The 22107-nt window shown below is 48.3% G+C and overlaps 1 protein-coding gene across 2 annotated transcripts in view; it reads left to right on the top strand.

The window, feature by feature from the left end:
- Positions 1-22107, top strand: part of LOC147708292 (E3 ubiquitin-protein ligase RNF146-like) — a 128141-nt gene that overhangs the window by 57899 nt on the left and 48135 nt on the right. The window contains exon 2 of one of the 2 annotated variants that reach the window (XM_086927017.1): positions 4699-4843. The exons of the other annotated variant lie outside the window; for it this stretch is intronic. Within the exon in view, the coding sequence (XP_086783143.1) occupies positions 4830-4843 (14 nt within the window). The 5' untranslated portion in view covers positions 4699-4829. The remainder of the gene's footprint in view (positions 1-4698; positions 4844-22107) is intronic. 2 annotated transcript variants of the gene reach the window in all.

Genomic DNA, 22107 nt, shown 5'->3' with positions numbered 1-22107 from the left:
GAATCCCCTTCAAAAGACGACACACCAAAGGATGTTCCCCAACCGGGGAACCCTGAACCAGGTCATGACCGGCTGAGATAGCTGAACCGAAGGTATTCACTGACCGGTAAGCCAGGCCATCCTCTGCCAATCCCGCCAAGAAGTTCAGTACCTGCACTACTTCTGCCCCCACGGGATCAAGACCCCGTCGCAGACACCAGCGACGCCATCTATGCCAAGCAGACCGGTATCTCCTGGTCGTGCTATCGGCCCATGCCTTGGAGAGTAAGTCTTCTGCCTTTCCCGAAAGGCCTGCGAGCGTCCAGCGACGCCGGAGATCTGCCAAACCATCAAACGCAGAGACCCCTCCTGCACTAACCTGTGGGGAAGCCCCTCCGGACTGAGCAGAATATGAGGAGAGTGGGGGAGTAGGATTGGAGAATCCCAAGAAAGTTCCAGAAGAACCGGAAACCACTCTTGAGACCTCCACCAAGGGGTGATCAGAACCACCTCCGCCAACTGACGGCGGAGTGACGCCGACACTCGCGTTATCATGGAAAACGGGGGAAACGCGTACCCCTGCTCGCCCGACCAGTCCTGAAGGAAAGCAGCCGTCGCCTCTGCCAGAGGGTCCGGTCGCCAACTGAAGTACCTCGGAAGCTGATAATCCAGACGCGATGCAAACAGGTCCACCGAAAAGGGGCCCCATCTGTCCGCTAACCAGGAGAACACCAGAGGGTCCAACTTCCATACACTGGCGTCCAGCAGGTGCCGGGAGTGCCAATCGGCCACTTCGTTCTGACGACCCGGCAGGTACTCCGCCGTGACCGACACCTGCCGGTCCAGGCAAAAGTGCCAAAAATCCTTGGCAAGGTCCGCTAGCAGCTTGGACCTGGTTCCTCCCAGGTGGTTGATATAACAGACCGCTGATACATTGTCTATCCAGAGAAGGACACAAGACTGAACCCTGTCCTTCGTCCAACACTGGACCGCAAAGGAGCCTGCTAGCAATTCCAAACAGTTGATATGCAATGACTGTTCGTGGGCTGACCAGGCTCCCCCTCTGGAAAACTCTCTGCACCTGGCTCCCCTACCAGAGCGACTGGCGTCGGACTCGATAATGACATCCGGCTCGGAGCCGAAGATCGCACGGCCATTCCAAGCCTCCATGTGCGTTAGCCACCATCGCATCTCGTCCCTCACCTCCTCCGACAATGGGATCATCTGGGAGTAAGTCAAACCCTTCCGGAGGTGATACGCCTTCAGGCGCTGCATGGCCCGATAGTGAAGGGGGCCTGGGAAGATGGCCTGAATTTAAGAGGACAGGAGACCCACCACCCGCGCCAAATGGCACAAGGATGTGTGAGACTTCGCCAGCGTCTGACGCAACTCGTGCCTGATCTTCCGCCATCTTCCAAGCAGGAAGGCTCAAGGTGGCTGCCACCGAGTCGACGGTGAACCCCAAAAAGGTGGCGCACTGGGTGGGAACCAGAAGAGACGACTTCTCGTTGATAACAAAACCCAGATCCTGGAGGAGGTTGACAGCCACCTGAAGCTGGGACGAAAGGCGCTTTGGACACTGGTCCATGAAGAGCATGTCGTCCAGGTAAACGATCATCCGGATACCTTGAGCCCGCAAAGCCTCGACTACCGGATCCAACACCTTTGTGAAACACCACGGCGCCGAGGAGAGCCCGAAAGGTAGCGTGGTGAACTCGTAGACCTGACCGTCCCATGCAAACTGAAGGAAACAACGGTGAGGGGGTAAAACGGGCACGGTCAAGTAAGCGTCTTTCAAGTCGAGCCTGACCATCCAATCTGATGGACGCAAAACGTCCCTCAGAAGATGGATTCCCAATGGCGGTAAACCAACCATTCGTTGAACTCCTTCAAGTTGATGACTGGACGACGGCCCCCATCGACCTTGTCGACCAAAAATAGATTGCTGAGGAAACCCCCGGGGTGCTCCTGCGCGCAACAAATCGCCCCTTCGTGGAAGAGGGCGGACACCTCGTTGCGCACTAAATCTGCGTCGCGCTGCGAAAAGGCAATGGGAGGGGGACGCTGAGGCTGGTACGGACGGCCATGAAACTCCAACTGGAAGCCCTGGACCGTCTGCAGCACCCAAGCATCGCTGGTCAGGGAAGCCCACGCGGGGAGAAACTGCGCCAAGCGCCCCCCAACCCGCAAACTCGCTGAGGGCAGTACACTCACCTCTTCCACCTCCTCTGGCCGCCGCCACGGCCCCGAAATTGCTGGCCCCGGGTGGGGTAGAAGTTGTTGAAGCGGGCACTGTCCTGGGCGCGGCCGGAGCCTTGTCCCCGATCAGAGGGGTTGCCACGGCCGAACGAGGGGCCCCTGCCACGTCCGGCCCCCTCAAAAACCTGAGGGGCAAAAACCTTCTTGATATTGGACTGCGCCCTGTCCAAGGAAGTAAAGGTTGCCACGAACTTTCCAAGCTCCTTAATAAAAGGGTCCCCGAACAGACCCCCCTGAGCCACAGCGCCGGCCTCCGAAGAAGCGAGGTCACTCAATTTAGGGTCAATTTTAATCAATAGAGACCTCCTCCTCTCCGTAGAGAGGGCACAATTCGCATTTCCAAGAAAGACAATGGCCCGCTGGGCCCAGTTGGACAGGACCTCCGGGGAGATTTGATCTCCTGTGACCTTGGCCTCTTCTGCCATGTCCAGGATTTTGGTCAGAGGACCAACCGCATCTAACAACTTCTCCTGGCAAGTGCGCCAGGACCTGTCAATCCCCTTACGGGGATCCCTAACAAACTTTGCCAGGAACGTCGCCATTTTAGGGTCGATGTCTGGCGTCATAGCCACTTTGCCCTCCAGGGTAGGCCGAGGGCACTCCGCCCGAAGGCGGTTGCGTGCGTCCTTCTCTACTGGTTTGCGCAAGCGACCGGCCACATACTTGGCCACCTTGTCACCCGGGACCCAGTCAGAGGACCGGGGTGGACGATGTCGTCCGGGTCCAACATGTCTGAAGGGCCCTCTGAAGAAGCCGCCTGAGACGGGAGCCAGGACCTCGAGGAACAAGCCTCCTCATCCGAATCCGGGGAATCCTCATCGTCCTGAGGAACTGGGGACAGAGTACGCGGGGTCGGGGGGGGGGGGGACCTCCGCGGGTTTGGGTTTGGCTTGGGACCCCTCAAGCGCCTTGAAGGCGCTCTTAACACGAGCGAAAGCTTCTGCGTCAACCCCTTCTGTACAGGGCATTTTGGGTGGAGGAGGGGTGGACGAGGACGCAGAGTCCAGGACCGTGGCCGGCGCGGGAATCAGAGCCGCCAACTTGGAGTAAGCCTCATCCAAACACGCCGTGAGTCGCTGCTCCAGGGGCACCATGGCCTGGTCCACCGCCCTATAAATGGAATCATCCACGGCTTGATAGAAATAGTCATCCCACAATGCGTAGCTGAGGGGGTCTCCCTCTGCATACTGCTTGTGATCCCCTTGCATTATTGAAGTGAGTTCTGGCAAGTAAGGATCTGCAGCACAGCCAGTAAATACAGGCCCTAACAGGCACCAAATGTAAGCTGGGAGGGGGCCCAGACAGTGAGGGGGGCACTAAGGCACACAATTCACGGGACAGAGCCCAGGGAACGCTGCAGCCCTCTAGTTCACAGGGCGCCAACCCAGCAAAAGCGTTCCCAGCACCAGCACGCCGGCGCTAATTACGACCCCGCAGGGTGTCCACCAAAAACAGAAAGATACAACCCTTCTCGGGCGTTCAACCTGGGGCAACCCTAAATTTACAACCCCGCAGGGTGTCAGGCCGGGAGGCAGGGGGCACTGTAAGTAAGTCACACAAACGCGCCAACACCGCTTCAAAAGCGTCCCTCAGGCGCACTATACACAAAGGAAAAACTCGTCCCCTAGCGGTGGAAAGCGCACACCGCACAGCACACTAGGACCAGATCGCGTGAGGAGCGCTAAAAAGCGTCCCGCGATCGCTAAGGGACTCTGAAAGAATGAGAAGGTCAACGCTTGCCTTACAACCCAAAACGCTACCCACACAGTCCCAAAAAGCCACAGAGAAGCAAAGAAAACCACTTAACTTGCTGCTGATCAGCGAAGGAAGAGGAAGCAGCTGCAAGGCATGATGGGAGCTGCCGGAGTGCGGAGAGCAACAAAGGACTACCATTGTGACTCTTTTTTTCTTTCACTAATGTTCATGGGAAATTTAGTTGTTTGTAGTTTTTCTTGCTGCTGTGTTTGGCAATAAAGCAAATGAAGAAAGGCATAATCCGAAGCCTCCGGTCCTGCCATAGAATTGTATGCTTAGTCCCTGCTGCATGTCTCCATCTGCACCTCTAGAAGCATAGGGTTCAAGTAATGCTTAGTGGGATACACTATACTTATAGCTTGATGTGTTAATTGAATTTTAGGGAGGGAGAATTGGAATTTGCTTGGTTGCTGAAAAATATCTTCATGTTTACTTCAGCTTTACTCTCCTTCTATACCATCTACCCTTTAGGTCCGGCAATATTGGGTTATGTTTTTGGTCAATTGTTTTACTTCCTTTGTTCACCCTTGCCAGCTAACCTCATACTATTATTCAAAATATATCACCCATGACATTAACAGGAATACACCAATACGGCATGAATAAATTCTAGATTTTACTTTTATTTGTTTAACAACTCTGTTAAAGATCAAGGCAATCTTGCATTACTTTAAAAACCTGAATGGTGACATCAATCATTTGCAGGTGACAAGAATGCAAGAAAGAGACTGGAAAACTATAATGGCTGTGTGAAGGATGTACTCGTCTCTGAAGTACCTACAAAGAAGAATGGGGCCATATCATAACCTCTGGACGTAATAACATCAAATTACATCATGGGAACATGCAGGTGGGTTTTAACACATTTTCTCCAGGAAGATAAGCTTATCATATTCTGGAACTGTGTTGGCCTTTTGTAAAGTTACTGGTTGACTGTCCTTGTCATGCTTATGCACAAGCAAACCCCAACTGAACCTGTGCCCCACCCCTCTGGTAGTTTGGCACAGAGCAGTCAGACTTCACTTAGAGGCAATGTGTAAATTATTTGTGCAACACTTAAAACAGTAACACAGTGATTGTTGCGTTGACGATGAGGATCCTGACAAAGAGGGCTTGCGATCCGAAGTCTGGGAAGTGTCGCGCAGTCGGTTGATGCGAAGTTCGTCGACGAGAAATGCGAGGGCCTGTGCCAAAGAGGCGTTCCGTAGCAGCGGTTCTAAAATCGATGCGGGCTGTGGCGACAGTGTGAGTCTTTGCAATGCATCCAATCCACAAAGTAGTGGAAATGCATCGGTTTTGCTTGGGGTTGCACTGTGCAGCAGCAGAGATGCGTCATTTCCACTGGCTCCAAAGAGCTGGCAAAGCACCTTAAGCCTGGTTCCAAGGGTCCAGGACTGGTGTGGCACCTCTTGGCAGGGCAAAGTCGCAGATGGCAGAGTTCAGGTGTAGAAGCAAGGTTGTTGGAAGCCTGTTTGTCTCTCAGGCTTCAGATCAGGATAGGTTAACCAGTTTTTGAAAACCAAAAAGCAGGACATAAAAAAAACATGGAAGAAGGACTACAATTTTATATTGGCACAGAATACTTTAATTACAGTGTTCATCAACACAAACACAGACAAGGGACTAAATAAAATGCAGACTTAAAACCCAGCCTCCTGTGTGTTAATTAAATTGCTTTCTTTTAAGAACTGCTACCTCGTCCTAGCTCAGAAAGCATATTAATGCATATTCCGCTATTTACAGTCATCCCTTTCTGAAAACCGTAATGTGTGAAATTTGCCGAAATCTGCCGGGGCTGCTGGTGAAAAACTGGGACTTTCCCGGCAAACCCGGAATGCACTGTCACCCTAGATCAGGAGGTCAACCAACTAACCCTTAGTCTTTCTGGGTTCTGTGTTCAAGATATTCAGGCATGGTTCTCCTCACCCAGGCCGCTGGCAGCAGCCATCAGGTCTGCACATCAAAGCAGGAGACCAGCAGAATGCATACCAGCAGAGTGGAAGTCCTTCAGCAGCACAGCAGTTCTTCTTCCTGATAAAGTATCCACAGGTCCAGAAGTGTACTGAAGAGTTAGGGTCTGAGGTCCAGCATTTATACCTTGGTTTCGTGGTTCTGGAAGGTCAGAGAAGCTTCTAGACAGTTGCTTTAAAGGGTATGGAATTTCCTGTCTCCCCTACCCTTGTTCTAAGCTGATTGAAGTGACAATGCTGGGTCATTAGGCCTTTTGTGTAAAGGCAGACCATAGGTGTAGGAAAGTAGGATCTGCTTCCTGTGGTTACCCTCACTTTTTGCTAAATGTGATACTGACCTTTAGAAATTGGTCAGCTCACTCTTTTCAAGCACTCATGCTTGTGCTGGCATCCACCTTGCGGGAGCGAGCATCGACGCTCGTGCTCATTGAAAACAGATGGCTCTTGTGCCGCAAGATGGATGCCAGCACAAGCACGAGTGCTTGATAAGAGCTGTTTGCTCGCGGTCGCTTTAACTTTCAGTGGGAGATGCACACGCTTGCTTTGCTTCGGTTTGTCTCAGTGTCAGCAGCTGGAGTTTGCATGCCGGCTACGGTTATAACGAATACTTCCAACATACGTTACTGGCACTGTGGCTTCTTAAAATTCATAGGGCTGCTTGCGGCCGCTCTAACCTTCAGCGTGAGACGCGTGTGCTTGCTTTGCTTCAGTTTGTCTCACAGTGTCAGCAGCTGGAGCTTGCATGCATGCTACGGTTAGAACGAATGCTTCCAACATACGTTCCTGGCACTGTGGCTCCTTAAATTCATAGGGCTGCTCGCGGCCGCTCTAACCTTCAGCGTGAGATGCGTGCGCTTGCTTTGCTTCGGTTTGGCTCAGTGTCAGCAGCTGGAGCTTGCATGCCTGCTACGATTAGAACAAATGCTTCCAACATACGTTACTGGCACTGTGGCTTCTTAAAATTCATAGTGTTGGAATGATCTCCTCAGCAGGAGCTTACCCCTTCTTTAGAGTTTGCTGCCAGCGTCCAGCCCACGATGGGGGGCTCAAACGCCTCTCGGTTTATTGGCAATTTTGTAATCTTTTACTCTTTCATCTTCCGGGAGAGCTGCACTTTGTATCCTTTGGAGCCCTGTCAACCAGGCGAGGCACCCGATACGCCACTACAAACATAAACAGCCCCACTCTGGGCGACTGCTTTATACGGAGTTACAGTATCTTTACTGAGCCTACATCCCTCCAGCCTCACAGTTTAAAGTGGAAGCCGATGTTTAACATGCTCCTGTGTGTATGGGTGAATACCCATAATTCCTGTTTGTTTTCGTATTGTTTTTTTAATTTTTTTTGTAAGATCAAGCCGTCTTTGTTGATTGCAGTAAAGGGTTTATTATTATCAGAGAGATATATTGGTTAATGTAATGCACTTTTTAACATTAGTTCCTTAACCACAGCAGAGAAACAGCAAGCGTTTGATGCATTATTATATTTTGTTTACATTGTGCCATTAACTTTTATTAAATGGTTTACTCTGCTTGCAACGACCGCACAATCTACAAATTGAAAAATACTTTACTACTATCCTTTGGGCCTGCAGTCATGCACCTAGCATGCCACTGACTCTGCCCTAAAGGCCTTTCATAGTGGAGCCTGCTTTGCGACTGTCACAGAAACAGCATATACGGCAGACACTGGAAATGCTGAAATGTCACTGATTCTGACCCAGGCCTCTTGCAACGTCTATGGCAAGTCCACCTCTAGCTGTTAATAGAAACATTAACAACTACAAACCCAAACAGCCCTACTGTGGGGCAACAGCTTCACATGGAGTCGCTGTATCTTTATCTTGTCTCCGTTCCTCAAGCCTCACACTTCAAAGTGGATGAGGTGGGTTAAATATATTATGTCTTCTGCTTTCTCTCGCATCCAGAAAACTTTCCCTTTTTAATTTTTTTTTTATAAAGCGCAAACTCAACCCGAAGATATGGAAGCGCTTTTACATGAGCATAAGTTACATCACATAAGGGCACAGTTATTTTTTGGTAGGTACAGGGAGATTAAGTGCTTACTACTATCCTTTGCGCATGCAGGTACGCACAAGCTCAGCACCATCTGAGTATCACTCAGCATCACCTATGCATCACCACCGCACCAGCACATCACCACCTTAGCACCGCCTCAATACGCCCTCGAAATATGGCATCTATTCATTCTTCCCTACTGTCCGTCTGCTGCTCGCCTTATAATTTAGGAACTATTTCCCAAACTCCATCCTCCCATAAGGTTGTTCAGTTGTACACTATCTTCTTGATGATATATAAAGTTACAAAAATGCTTAACACTTTTTTATTATAAAATATCAATATGCTGCACTGCAGCCACAATACTCCACAAAATAGCTTACAAACATTAGTAAAACCGCTAACTGTAGCTAAACACTTATAAGATCCCAAAGGTGAGACCTATTGGCTATGCCAATGCTTGTTGAATAGTCTGACTAGGATCCTGCTAATTAGGACCCCAATCTAGCTGGTTTCTCCCTAAACTAGTATGTTATATACTCTGGTAGACTCCAGATTGGATACTGGGGTACCCTTGTCAGTCCCCTGTATATGGTACCCATGTACCCAGGGCAGAGGTACCCCAGAGGCCTCCCATGGGTTGAAGCCGGTATTATGCCACCCATTAGAGGCCATGCAAAATGGAACATACAGGCCTCCGTGGCAGCCGTGTAAGTTGGTGCATGCACCACTTAAGATATGGGTGTACTATATCTAAGGGTCACTGCACTTAAAACCTATAAGTCACCCCTCTAGCAGGCCTTTACAATCCTGAGGGCAGGGTGCTTGGTTGTAAGTCAGAGGGTGCCACTGCATGAGCATTCTCTCGGGTTGTCAGTGCATCAGCCACTTATGTCATATAGAGTGGCATTATGTGACCACATGATGACCAACTCTAAAACGGCTGAAAGTAACCCTATCGTGTTTGGTGTCAAACATTGTGGAATCATACTCGAACGGTGTGGGAGATATGATTTCACCTCTCGGAAGCGAGCTTCCTTGGTCCCTGGTCTTCCCCGGTAACAGCCTTCTGGTCCCGGGCAGCACAGAATGGTAGCTGCTGACCAGAGACACATTTCTGCCCTCCTGCTTCTGAGCCAAGGTTGAGGCAGAACAATAGGCATCCTGTCACAGAGAGGTGTGACCACCTCCCAGATAGGATTAAGTATATTAGGGCTGGGTGAAGTGCTTGCCTGCATTCGAATGTCTGAATGAGGGGCACATTTGGTGTCCCTGTGCATAGTCCAGCTCAAACCAGTCCTGGGAGCCTTTGGCTCCTGCTCTGGAGCGAAACTTGACAAAGGACAAGGGAGTAACCTCCTCACTGTCCAGACCCTCCCCTGCGAGGGTCTCCTGAGTCTGTCCAACCCTCTCCCATGGGTACGAAAGGAACCTGGCTGTAGGACCCTAGATTCGAGGTGGGCAAGATTCTGAACCAGAAACAACTGCACTTCGACCGTCTGGACATGCTGGACTTCGTTTAAGCCCGACTTTGTCTCCCTCTCATTCAGAAGCATCGTCTGTGCCTGTGCACCATACAGGCTCCATGCAGGACCTGTGGCACTTTCAGGACAACTGAAGATATCTCCCTTGGAGTGAAGGAGTCACTCCCTTCATTTGCAGGCACCGCAACACTGCTGTCGCGTCTGCTGACCCTGAGCTCCTACGGACTCTGAAGGTTTCAACAACACAGGAGGTGGGTTCCTACTTCCCTCAAGGTCCGAGCTGCCCTCTCAATTTTGAGATCTGAACCCCTCCTGGGGGCTGCAATACCCGAACCCCTGTGCACTGCGTACATTTTCAATTGAATATGCTTGTTGGCATTTCCCTAACAAGTGTATTGGGCTCCGGATAGCCCCAACCTCTGGCACCATTTCCTACCAAGATCTCCGGCCTCCTCACTCGGAGTGCTCCGTGGGCTGCTGTTTGGTGAAAGTGCTTGAGGTCTCTGGCAATTCCTGTGCCTCCGGCCTGTTGTTCCATTTGAGGGTCAACTTTCTTTTCTTGGGCTCTCCTGGTTGCTCCAGGCCTGTCCTGACTCCCCTGTGTTTGGTGAGACCCCAGGACCTTGCTGGTCCAAACCTTAATCAACGTGGGTTGTCGTTGCCAAGGCTTGTTGGTGCTCACGCCGGACACCGACCCCCTCAGTGCTCGACATCCTTTGTAGGACAGCTCGTATCCGGCTCCTGGTCATCCTCAGCGTCTCCTGGTCCCTATAGCTGAAGAGTAAAGCACTCCATCAACGCACCTGAAACACTCTACAACGGTGGGCATTAGTCTACCGAGCCCCTGGTCACTCCTGAGTGACCCAGACTATGTTCTCTCTGCTTTCAGGTACTCTTCAACAAGAATCCACCTGGATTCTGACGGACACTTTTCTTCCTTCCAACAGCGGCTCTTCGTAGTCCTCCATTGGGTTCGATGGCGGTTTCCGACACCACTTCAGACCCATACACCCGGCTTTCCTGGTTTAGGTAACTCTAGTAATTCGGGATCCACAGGTGGGGTGGCTCTCCAACCTCCTAACTTATACAGGGTTTCTTCGAATTCCACTGGGAAGGATCCTTAAACTCTAAAACGTCAACCGCGACATTACCATAGAATTGTATGGAGCACGCAGTTGTGTTCCCACACTGGACCCGTCCTCCGTGGGGTCCTTACCTACTTCACCTTGGGTGGTTCCTTGGGGTCCAAGCGATTCTACAACCTCTAGACATTGTCTTGACTCGAGTCGTGGTTCTTATACCTATTTTAGTATATGGTTTGGTCCCTCCTGGGGCCCACTGTGTATTATTGCTATTTACTATCATTTCTGTGCTAAAGTATTGTGTGCTTTGTGATTATCTCTGTGTATGAGATACGGTGTCACATTAGAAAGTGTTGTATTAATAAATACATATTTATATAACTACTGTGTGTTTCTCCTTTCATTTAAACAATACTATATGGTTGCATTCTGGTAAAACAAGCTGCCTAACATTCCTTCAAGAATAAGCCTGAAGGCTGCTCTCCACACCTACCACTTGGATACCTTTCTAAGGCTATCTTTGACCTCTTAAATCACCATAAGGGTCGTTTGAACTGGTGCAAGGTGCCCACTTTAATTAGTGGACAGCATATACCAGGCCAACTTCTCACATTGGTGGCAGCACTGGGATTCAAGCCTGCATTGTTTTAACAGATGAATCTTTGTATTGATTAACTGAGAAACCACTAGTACTTTGTACATATACTACTAGCTTAGAATAAGTAAGTTCTACTGAACTTAGGGTTGGGTAAGTCAAGGGTCTCGCACACCCTTTCTCCAACCTCCAACCTGAGAGAGTTTAGTTCCCAAAAGGTTAGGGAGGTGCAACACCTCACCACACTTAGTATGTCTACTAAAGGAGATGCCAGTGGCTCTCTGCCTTGTACAGTGAGCTTTCATTCCAGGAATTGAAAGCCCTGTGTTCTTCTAGAAAGCTGAACACAGGGAGCAGTGCCAATGCTCAATGTCTGGTAGAGATGTTACTGCTCGCAGCGGTTGACATTGGAACCAACGGGACTCTTGCCAGAACTTGTAGCCAGCTGAGGGAGAGTGGGAGCATAATCGGGACTCCAACACCCAGGAGCCCTGTACCTAACACTGCGCTCCGCCGCCCACAGCCTATATTTTTAGGTACGAACCCCCGCTGCGCGTACTGTGGCGCGGGACGTGCGCCGGGCCAAGCCCGGGCCAAATGAGGGCCCGTCTGGGCCAGGAAGGGGCAGGGCAGGGCCACCCCCCCCCCTCCCCCCCCCCCCCCTTGGTACTTTGTCTTTAGCTCAATTTTCTAGTTTTTGGGACCCAATTGACCCCTGTGTAGACCAGAACCCCAAGTCTTCTGTTTATAAGCTTTCTCTGCGTCTACATTGAGTATCCTTCCTAAAACTAGCAAAACTAAGATGGATAAACGAAAGAGCACAGTGGGAACCCTGGATGCCTTCTTGGTTAGAGCCGAATCCCTGCTCAGCGATGAGATTCAGCTGACGGAACGGAGGCTTTCGCTTGACCCAACACTGTTCCCTTTAACTAGGGGGGAAGAAAATTTTACCTCATTAGCACAGAGGGTCATAATCCAGCAAAGAACTACCATTTCAAACCCCCAACCCTTATCTCTCCCCCCCCCCCCCCAAACTCGAAATCAACAAAAAACAAAGAAGGGGCCAATACCATGCTCAAAGAAATAGGGTATCAAAGGGCGGAACAATGGGAGAAAAAAGGCTCCCCAAAAATCAATCTGTAGGGAAATGCACTCCTCAGACTCACAAATAGAGGTGGTTGATTCTTATCTAACCAGAACAATCCTCCCCCCCCCCCCCCCTCCCCATTAAGGCCCCTGCTAAGAGCATAACCAGTCCCAACTCAATTTTTGAAACGCTTATCAAGGGTCTCTTAGAAGAACACACCAAGGCTATGATGACATTGGTGAGCACCCTTATTAACGAGAGATTTAGCATAATAGAGAGCAAGTTGGATGAATTAATAGAGGATATTGAGTCATATAAACTATCCACTACGAATCAAATTTCAGTCCAAGATGCAAGGGCAGATGCACCCATACAAAATGTAGGTCTTAGCCAGAGTACTCAGGAGGCCACGACGGGTAGAACAAGAGTTTCAAACACAGAAACCCTGAAAAACCATGACACTGGGCTCAAACTCCCAACGACCACCACCAGAGCATATTAATAAACATGACTTATCAAATAATGATAATCCATCTACTATCCTGTCTCGACAAAACCGAGTAATTTTAGATCTTCCCCCAGCATCATGTCCATATGTTTTAATCCTCACGGTGGTTCTGCCTCTGAAACAAGCCCAAATTGAAACCTGGTCATCGCTCCGAAACAAAGTAGCAGACTGGCTAATAAAATATAAGCGCTTTAATCCCTGCAACGTTAAGGAAATTCTTATGGTCCGCAGGGTGGGATGGTTGGGTTCCTCGCCGAAAACAACATATGGCGATTGTATCGTCGTAACTTTTAGGTCCCCACGAATGGTCCGATCTCTTTCAAATAACAAAGAGCTAATTTCCGCATTTGATCCAACCATCATGGTTGTTCCTTTGGGATATTTTTATAAGGCAACAGTAAATCATAGGGGAAAAGGAAATGGCTCAGTATTAACAGGTTTAATCAGTTATCTGCCCTTGAAGAAATCGATTGACCATCAACTCTCGATCAAGGGTCTGCACTTGGACGAAATGAAACTTAACAGTTGGGTTTATTTCCCTACCCCATTACAGACCTTTCCTTCAAGCGTACCCTCAAGTGTATCCAGAGAAACAATCCATCCATCAATGATTTTAGATTTAATTAAGACTTCCCAAAAACGGATTAACACAGATTCCCTGTCCAAACCACCAATTGAGCCCGTTTCAGATATCCCCTCACAATATTCATTCCAGGCTTACTTTGGCTTACCAGTTTAACTCAATTCAAGGCAATGATCTTCATAGTTGTTTAGCAACTTCCCCACTTGCTGCACCCTTAGGGAGCGGGCAACTTTTAAAATTATCTATTGGAATATTGCTGGCCTTATTACAAAGGTCAATATGGGCGAGTGGCTTACATTTGTACGGGATTATGACCTCATTTACTTACAAAAAACTTGGGCAGTTTCTCCTGCCCATTTAAATGGCTATAAAACGTATTTCTCTCCCGCAATTTCATCTTCTGCGTGTCGTGCAAAAGGAGAAAAGGAGGCTTAGTGGTGTATGTTACCAACGTAATTAAATTCCGGAAAATCACGGCCCTAAAAAAACGAGCCCAACTACCAGATAATCCAAATTGATGTAAATAATACGGACCCCATCCTGATAGGAAAATTCTATAATCTATCTCTCTATCTCCAACACAGTTGATTGTTATTTTTAAGGAAATTCGTACGTACCTTGTAGATTTTAATATTAGATATCAAGGAAAAAACCTTTAAATTATCTGGGGAGGTGACTTTTAATTTGACGCTCTGCACCCACAATGGAAAAAATACATGTGGACTCACAGATGAAAATGATGTAAATATCACTCCTTTTACCCACTCCCAAAGTGGGGACTGTTTAAATGAGTCAATCTTGAGTCTACAATTAACTTTGGCAGTAGAAATGGTCTCTCCTATGGTACGCCTTAAACCAACTTTTCATGAAAATGGTGCTTTTACCTGTATTGATTTTATTTTTCTAACAAGCACTGCTTCCTCCTTTATTGTAAATTATTTTCATGATTCTGTATTTAGTGACCATTTTCCTATATCGATCTCCCTGTCTCTTCCCATGTTAGGAGAAAGGAACAAACAGCGGAACCTCTACCGGGAGGAGGCTATAAGATTGGTTAGGCTAAATGGTTACGCTTTGAAGTGGGCAAAAGTCGACCCAGTAAAAATCACGGAAAAAGTTGAAAAGAACTCCATGTAGGAAATAAATATCTGGTTAGCAGATAATTCTTCCCCAGAGGAGATCATAGATAACTTTATGCTAGTAGCCAACTCCATCCAAAAAGCTCTAACCTCTAAGACCAAAGGAGTAAAACGCAATCAGGCAGGATGGTTTAATTCCTCTTGTATTAAAGCCCATTCAAACCTGAAAATTGCACTAAACGCTCCAGTCAGGGATAGTAAAGAGCTTGTTCATCTCAGGAAAATTTATAACAAAGGCTTAAGGGCAAGAAAACTAGAAATAAAAGAGGAATTATGGGCAGAACTGCACAAAAGCTGTCGCTTAAATGATAGTGCTGCCTTTTGGCAAGTGATAAATTCACCTTTCCTGACAGGTTCTAAAGACATAAACAAGATAGAGGTAACTATAGATGAACAGTCTTGTATTGCCCATTTCTCAAATATATTTGGAATAGTGGATAACCAAAATACAGATCAGCCACCCCTAAAGTTGAGTCTGGACACAAACACTGCCCCATTCATTCCACTTGCACTGGACTTCACCTTAAATGAAGTTGAGGCCGCATTAAAAGCCAGTAAAGGAGGTAAAGCCTTGGGGCCCGGTGGGGTCCAGTGGATCTTTACAAATTCAATCTAGATCTATGGGCCCCCATTTTACTGAGGGTATTAAATGCTACCTGCAAACTTGGCCTTTGAGACTCCTGGTCAAAGTCCATTCTTATCCCAGTATTTAAAAAGGGTGATCGTTTAAACCCAACTTGCTACCGCCCTATCTCCCTACTGGATTCATTCGGAAAAACGGTGGGCCGCAAAATCTTAGATCGACTTCAGTCCTGGTCCAAAAATAACCAGATTATATTGGATATCCAGTACGGTTTTAGGGAAGGTTTGGGTACGGTTGAGCAAGTTCTGAATCTGTCCTTAATAAAGGGGAAGTACGTGGACGCAAAAGGTGGAAGATTTCGACTTGCCTACGTAGATCTTACGGCTGCATTTGACTGCGTAGGCCACTCGAAGTTATGGACCATCCTAACTGCTTTGGGAGTAGATGCACTGTTAGTAACATTTCTTCGGGAAATGTATTCAAATGCCACAGCCAGAGTGAAATTCGGCATTGGGGGAGAATTGACTGAACCGTTTAGAGTACAGCGGGGGTCAGACAGGGCTGTGTTCTGGCCCCCTTCCTTTTCATTTTGTACACCAATTCCTTAGAATTAGCCATGTTGGACGGGGCAAAGGACATACCCCTAATCCAGCGTCGTCCAATCCCCGCCCTCCTTTATCCGGACGACGCTGTGATCATAGCCCGCACGTCCATAGAACTACAGCGTTATCTGTCCCGTTATATCAAATTCATGTCAAATCTTGATTTAAAAATTAAAAAAACATATATCATGAACTGTGGCCATAAACGAGGTAAAGGGATGACGATTTAGATCAACAATTCCAGTGTAGAGAACACCCCCACATACCCATACCTGGGAATATTGATAGACGAAAAAGGTACCTGGAAAAAAGCTATAGAGGCTAGAAAACTTCAGTTCTTAAAATCTACTATGGCCCTGGTAAAGTTTACCCAGAGATTAGGAAAAAGAGCGCCCAAGGAATTGATTAGAGTATACCAGGCCAAATGTTTCAGCACAGCTACTTACAGGGCTGGGGTATGGGGATACGTTCAAGCTGACTCCCTCCAAAAAGTGAAGAAAAACTTTCTGAGGTTCCTTCTTGCAGTTCCCCAGGGAACATCCACGATCAGTTGCCATCTTGAGCTGAGCCTGCCCTATATCACTGATCTCATTAAAGCAGAGCCCATACTCCTATTGCACCATATATAGACCTCGGAAAAGCTACTTTTCTCCTAAAATATTGTGAAGGATTGTCTTTTGCTAGAAAGCTCTTCAAAGATTGGAAGGCTCAATTATGTTAAAGGGTTCTTGTATGATATGGGCCTAGAGCCATTTTATTTAAACCCTTTAGAACTAAGTCATATCAGCAGGAAAACTTTGAAAATTAAATGTTTATCCCATCTAGCGGAGCTTCGCCTGTCTGTTGAAGTCCACAAATCCTCAACTCAACACGCTTTATCGATTCAAACCTCAACGTTGATTCAGCCCTATTTAACCTGGCCTCTAGGCAGCTATGACAGACTTTTGCTGACTCGTTTTAGGCTGGATATAATTTTCAGGTTAACTGCATTCCCTGAAGCTAATGATTGGTTGCGGTTGCTCTCCCAATGTCTCTGTGATGGTATTTCCTCCCAATCCACATTACATATGACCCTCTTTTGTAAATTCTATGCAGAACCAAGAAAGCGCTATCTCGTACCAATTTTAAAAAGTCTTGGCTTACGTCAATGTCGTCCTGCCCTTTTGGTTCTTCAACATTTAGAGTTTGAACATTTTGCTATACCTATTAAGTTTTTTAAATTCTGTATCAGACACAGAAAGAACCTTTAATCATAACCTTTTAAAAAAAAATCTTGTACATTTTATTTTATTTAACTGGTATTTTTCAATAGTGTATATGTACGTTTCCTTTTCTGATAAATGTACTTTTAAATATGTACTTTTATGGTTTTCTGGATATTGAAACCGAATAAAGTTTTACTTACTGTTAGATGACCTAAGGAAGTTGGGTCAGATGAGCAGGACCGAGTTGGTGGGTCAGGTAATGAAGAGAGGTCAGGAGGTGACGCCTGCTATGACGTAGAATCTAACACTGACCAGGTGGAACCTGATGGTTCCCACCTGGACAACTCAGATCTTCCAGAAGAGAGTGGAGGACCCTCTCTTTACTCCTCCTGGAAGAGTGTACAGTTTACCAAAGAGATCACAATCTCCCTCTGCAGAAAGTAATACCTCAGGACAGTCTGTAGGGACCTCTGTATCTAGCAAGAAGGACCACTGTTATGATAATGCATACCAGTTTCTCAAACTTGAGAAAGCTAGGCTTAGGCAAGAGTAATTGACCCTTGGTAACGAGTTCCTAAAGGTCCAGAGAGCCAGAACAAAATTGGGACTAGATACCCATGGTGGCAGCAACAGTGTCCGTAGAGTTAAGGAACATTCCTTTGATAATAGGAACCTGCGCAAGATTGTCCCTCCCTACCATGTTGCGGTCAACATCCATAAATAGATAACTGCTTTAGAGAGGGCCTGTAAAGTACTAAGGGTCCCTCAAGAGCAGTGGGCAGGTATTTTGTGGCTCTCCTTTGCTGACAAAAGTAGAGATACGCTCCTCACTGTTAAAGAAGAGGATGCTGACAACTACTTAATCTTGAAGAGTGCTGTCATTGATGGGTTTGGCTTAACCACTGAACAGTATAGGATTAAGTTCAGAGACACTCAGAAGGCACAGAATCAGGATTGAGTAGACTTTGTGGATAGTGCCATTAAGGCTCTGAAAGGCTGGTTGTTTGGCAGCAAAGTGAATGATTTTAAGGGAGTGTACAATGTGATTATGAGAGAGTATATCCTTATTTGCCAAAATCAGTTATTGCATCAATACCTGATTGAGTCTGATCTGACTTCTCCCCAAGAATTGGGAAAGAAGGCAGATAAGTGGGTCAAAACCAGGGTGAAGCAATAAAACCAGAACAATGGTGGTAACCAAAAGAAGCAAGAATCTAGATAAAGGTTGGGACAAGGGTAAAGATCAAAAACAGTCATCAGGGCCCCAGAAACATGCTCCTGGGGGATGATTCACAATCCAGCAAATGTAAAGGCAAAAATAAACCTTTGTGTTATCTCTGTAAACAGAAGACACATTGGACAAGAGATGCTGATGGTCCAAAAGCCAAGTAAAATCCTCCTACCACCACTGCCCCTAAGGCAACTGCGCCCCTTAGCACAAGTACAAGTGGTGGTACAGGGAACAAGGAATTAGTAGGTTTAACCTTGGTCTCTGAGATGGGTTATTGACTAGTCAGAACGCCAGCTCAGGCTGTGCTAGTCTATGGTGGTGGCATGGATATTGTCACCCTATTTGTCCGTCCCAGTAATCTGGGCAAATACAGCCTTTTAACAATGGTAAGGAGGTCATAGCGTGCAGGGACACAGGTGCAAGTGTCACTATGGTGACACAGGATCTTGTGGCTCCTGATCAAATCATACTTGGAGAATGTACCAAGTGACCAATGCTAACAATGTCAGGACTGACCATTGCTTGGCAGTTGTTAATTTCAGCTGGGGAGGGGTAACTGGCCCTAAGAAAGTTGTTGTTAGCTCAGACCTACCAGTAGAATGTTTTTTGGGCGATGATTTGGAGACTTCAGCCTGGGCGGAAGTGGAACTTAGGATTTTTGCCGCAATGCTGGACATCTCTGCAGATGTGTTTGCTGTGACCAGGTCAGGCCAAACTGACAAACACCGAACAGATCCTGGAACAATGGACCAAGGACCTTCCAAGAGAAGGAGCAGGAGGGGTAAGGCCCTGTCTTCCCCCCCACCCTCCGAGTGAGGATCAGTCTCTTGTAAGGATATGATCTTATTCCCTGTGAAGGAACTGTCTCAGATGAACTAGCACCTGATCAAGTTGAGTTCTTGGGGACAGGTACACTTCCAGGGCTGACTTGAGTATGGAGCAGCAAACCTGCCCCACTCTTGAACCCCCTCAGACAGCAAGCTGCTGTTGAGGCTGCTGGGAGTGTCGGTGGATCCCACAGGATCTATTGTGATGATGGACTCCTTTACTGAGAAGGTAGAAACCCCAAGCCTGGTGCCACCAAGAGGTTGGGCATTCTTCTGAAGTTTAGGGGCTCCTACTCACCTTGGCACATGAAATTCCCTTAGCAGTTTTGTTACTCCTGTACTACCTGTCAAGCCAGGGGTGACCTAGGGGGTACCACAAAGGCCCCCCTCATACCACTACTTGTGGTGCAGGTTCCTTTTGAGAGGGTTGGGATTGATATCATTGGTCCCATGAACCCTCCAACAACATTTGGGCACAGTTATATTCTAGTGGTGGTGGACCATTCCACTAGGTATCCAGAAGCAATAACCCTCAGAACCTCCACAGCACCTGTGTTGGCCAGGCCCTCCTGGGAATTCTTGCCAGAGTGTGTTTCCCCTAGGCGGTATTAACTGACAGAGGTACAAATTTCATGTCACCTGAATGTGGAAGGAGTGTGGAGTGAACTAAAAGTTCACCACACCCGATCAGCCACAATGCAATGGGTTAGTTGAGAGACACAACAAAACCCTCCAGAGCATAATCATGGGCCTCCCAGAAAAGCTGATGCGAAAAAGGGGATGTTCTGCTTTGTCCTGTTAGCGCGTTTGACTGTAGCGCTACGCTGTGCCCCCCCCCCCCTCCGCCTCCATTTTGTTTGTTGTTGTCCTCGTGTGCCCGCCCCGCCTCCCAGCTGTGACGCCCTCCCACAGAATTGAAAGAGTGCTCCACTCCCTACATGCGCCGTGACTCGCTCCTCGCCTACAAGCTGAGTGGTCGCTCCCAGTGTCTCTTGCAGGCATCTGGTTTTATCGCGCTGCATTGCCAGAACCTTGATTTAAAAAGCGTCTCTCATTTGGTTTCGCCTGCTGCATTAATTATTTGTTAGCGCTGCCTCGTTTGAACTGATTTGTTACATTCCGCCTGCTGTAATAATAGCGCTGCCTTGCCTGAACTGCTTTAATTGTAGACTCTTCATCTGCTGTGTTGCTTATTGGTGCTTTGCTTCGCTAGCGCTTTATTATTTGTTTCCACACTGCTTTGTCCTGTTAGCGCGTTTGACTGTAGCGCTACGCTGTGCCCCCCCCTCCGCCTCCATTTTGTTTGTTGTTGTCCTCGTGTGCCCGCCCCGCCTCCCAGCTGTGACGCCCTCCCACAGAATTGAAAGAGTGCTCCACTCCCTACATGCGCCGTGACTCGCTCCTCGCCTACAAGCTGAGTGGTCGCTCCCAGTGTCTCTTGCAGGCATCTGGTTTTATCGCGCTGCATTGCCAGAACCTTGATTTAAAAAGCGTCTCTCATTTGGTTTCGCCTGCTGCATTAATTATTTGTTAGCGCTGCCTCGTTTGAACTGATTTGTTACATTCCGCCTGCTGTATTAATAGCGCTGCCTTGCCTGAACTGCTTTAATTGTAGACTCTTCATCTGCTGTGTTGCTTATTGGCGCTTTGCTTCGCTAGCGCTTTATTATTTGTTTCCACACTGCTTTGTCCTGTTAGTGCGTTTGACTGTAGCGCTACGCTGTGCCCCCCCCTCCGCCTCCATTTTGTTTGTTGTTGTCCTCGTGTGCCCGCCCCGCCTCCCAGCTGTGACGCCCTCGCCCCTCCCCCTCCACTATCTACATATGACAGTAGTTCCCGCGCGCAGCGTTCACGCGCAGCGACTGCGCCCAATCCGCGCCGAAGGTGCGCCAAAGGTAAGCCCGTCTACGCCCGTCCGCGCCTGGACCGCGCCCAGCGCCAGACCCCCTGCCCCTCGCGCCTCCCAGCCCCCCCGCATTACCTATGATGCCGCCACCCTCCTAGCCCTCAACCCCGGCCGCTCCCCCACCTGCGTCCAAGCCGCTCCTGGACACACCCATGGACCTTTCTCCTGCTACTCCTGCAAATTCATCGGCACCGACAACATCTCCGCTACGATCACACCACAGATTCCCGACCCCAACCACATACAATGCATCCTTCTCAACACCCGATCGGTGCACAGGCACGCCATTGACCTATGGAACCTACTAGACACCTTCTCTCCAGACGTCGCCTTCCTAACAGAAACATGGATGAACGCTTCCTCCGCTCCAGACATCACCATTGCCATCCCTGAAGACTATAAGATCACCCGCAAAGACCGTACCAGCCACACAGGAGGAGGAATCGCTATCGTCCATAAGAAATCTATCCACATCTCTACTAGCTCTGACGCCAACCTCGCCAACTCGGAACACCTTCACTTCCAGATCCACATCGACCCCAAAACAACACTCAGAGGCACTCTCCTCTACAGACCACCAGGACCTTGCGCAAAATTCAGTGAAGACATCACGGACTTCATCTCTCCACACGCGCTCCCCTCCAAAAAATACATTCTTATAGGAGACCTCAACTTTCACCTTGAAAAGATACACGACCACAACACCGCCACCCTCGTGGACAACCTCGCCAACCTCGGACTTAAACAACTAGTCACTTCCCCCACCCACATCGCAGGTCACACACTCGACCCCATCTTCACCTCCAGCAATCATGTCTCCTTCAGTCACACTACGGATCTCCTATGGACCGACCACAGCTGCGTTCACTTCACCTACAACAAGCCGAAACCCATCAACCACTCCCAACCTACCCTGCAAAGAAACTGGAACAAAATCACCACGGACCAAATCTCCGCATCGCTCCTTCGAAACTCCCCAGCCCTCTCTTCTGACGCCAACGAAGCCGCCGTCAACCTCACCCTATGGTTATCCAACACCGCTGACTCATTAGCCCCACTGAAAAAACGTCAAAACAAACCTGGCAGCAAGAAAGCCTCATGGTTCAACGTTGATCTCAAGAAGTCCAAGAAACTCTGCCGCTCCCTTGAAAAGGCCTGGAAAAAAGACCCAACCACCAGCACCAAGGACGCCTTCAAAAGCGCCACCCGCACTCACCACCAACTGATCCGAAAAGCCAAGAAAACAGCATTCAAGGATCGACTTGACAACAACGCCCACAACAGCAAGGAACTT

This window comes from Lissotriton vulgaris, chromosome 6 (genome assembly GCF_964263255.1).
Source record: "Lissotriton vulgaris chromosome 6, aLisVul1.2, whole genome shotgun sequence".
Taxonomy (NCBI): domain Eukaryota; kingdom Metazoa; phylum Chordata; class Amphibia; order Caudata; family Salamandridae; genus Lissotriton; species Lissotriton vulgaris.
Note: the sequence above shows the minus strand (reverse complement) of the source record. Positions and strands in the feature narration are given on the sequence as shown.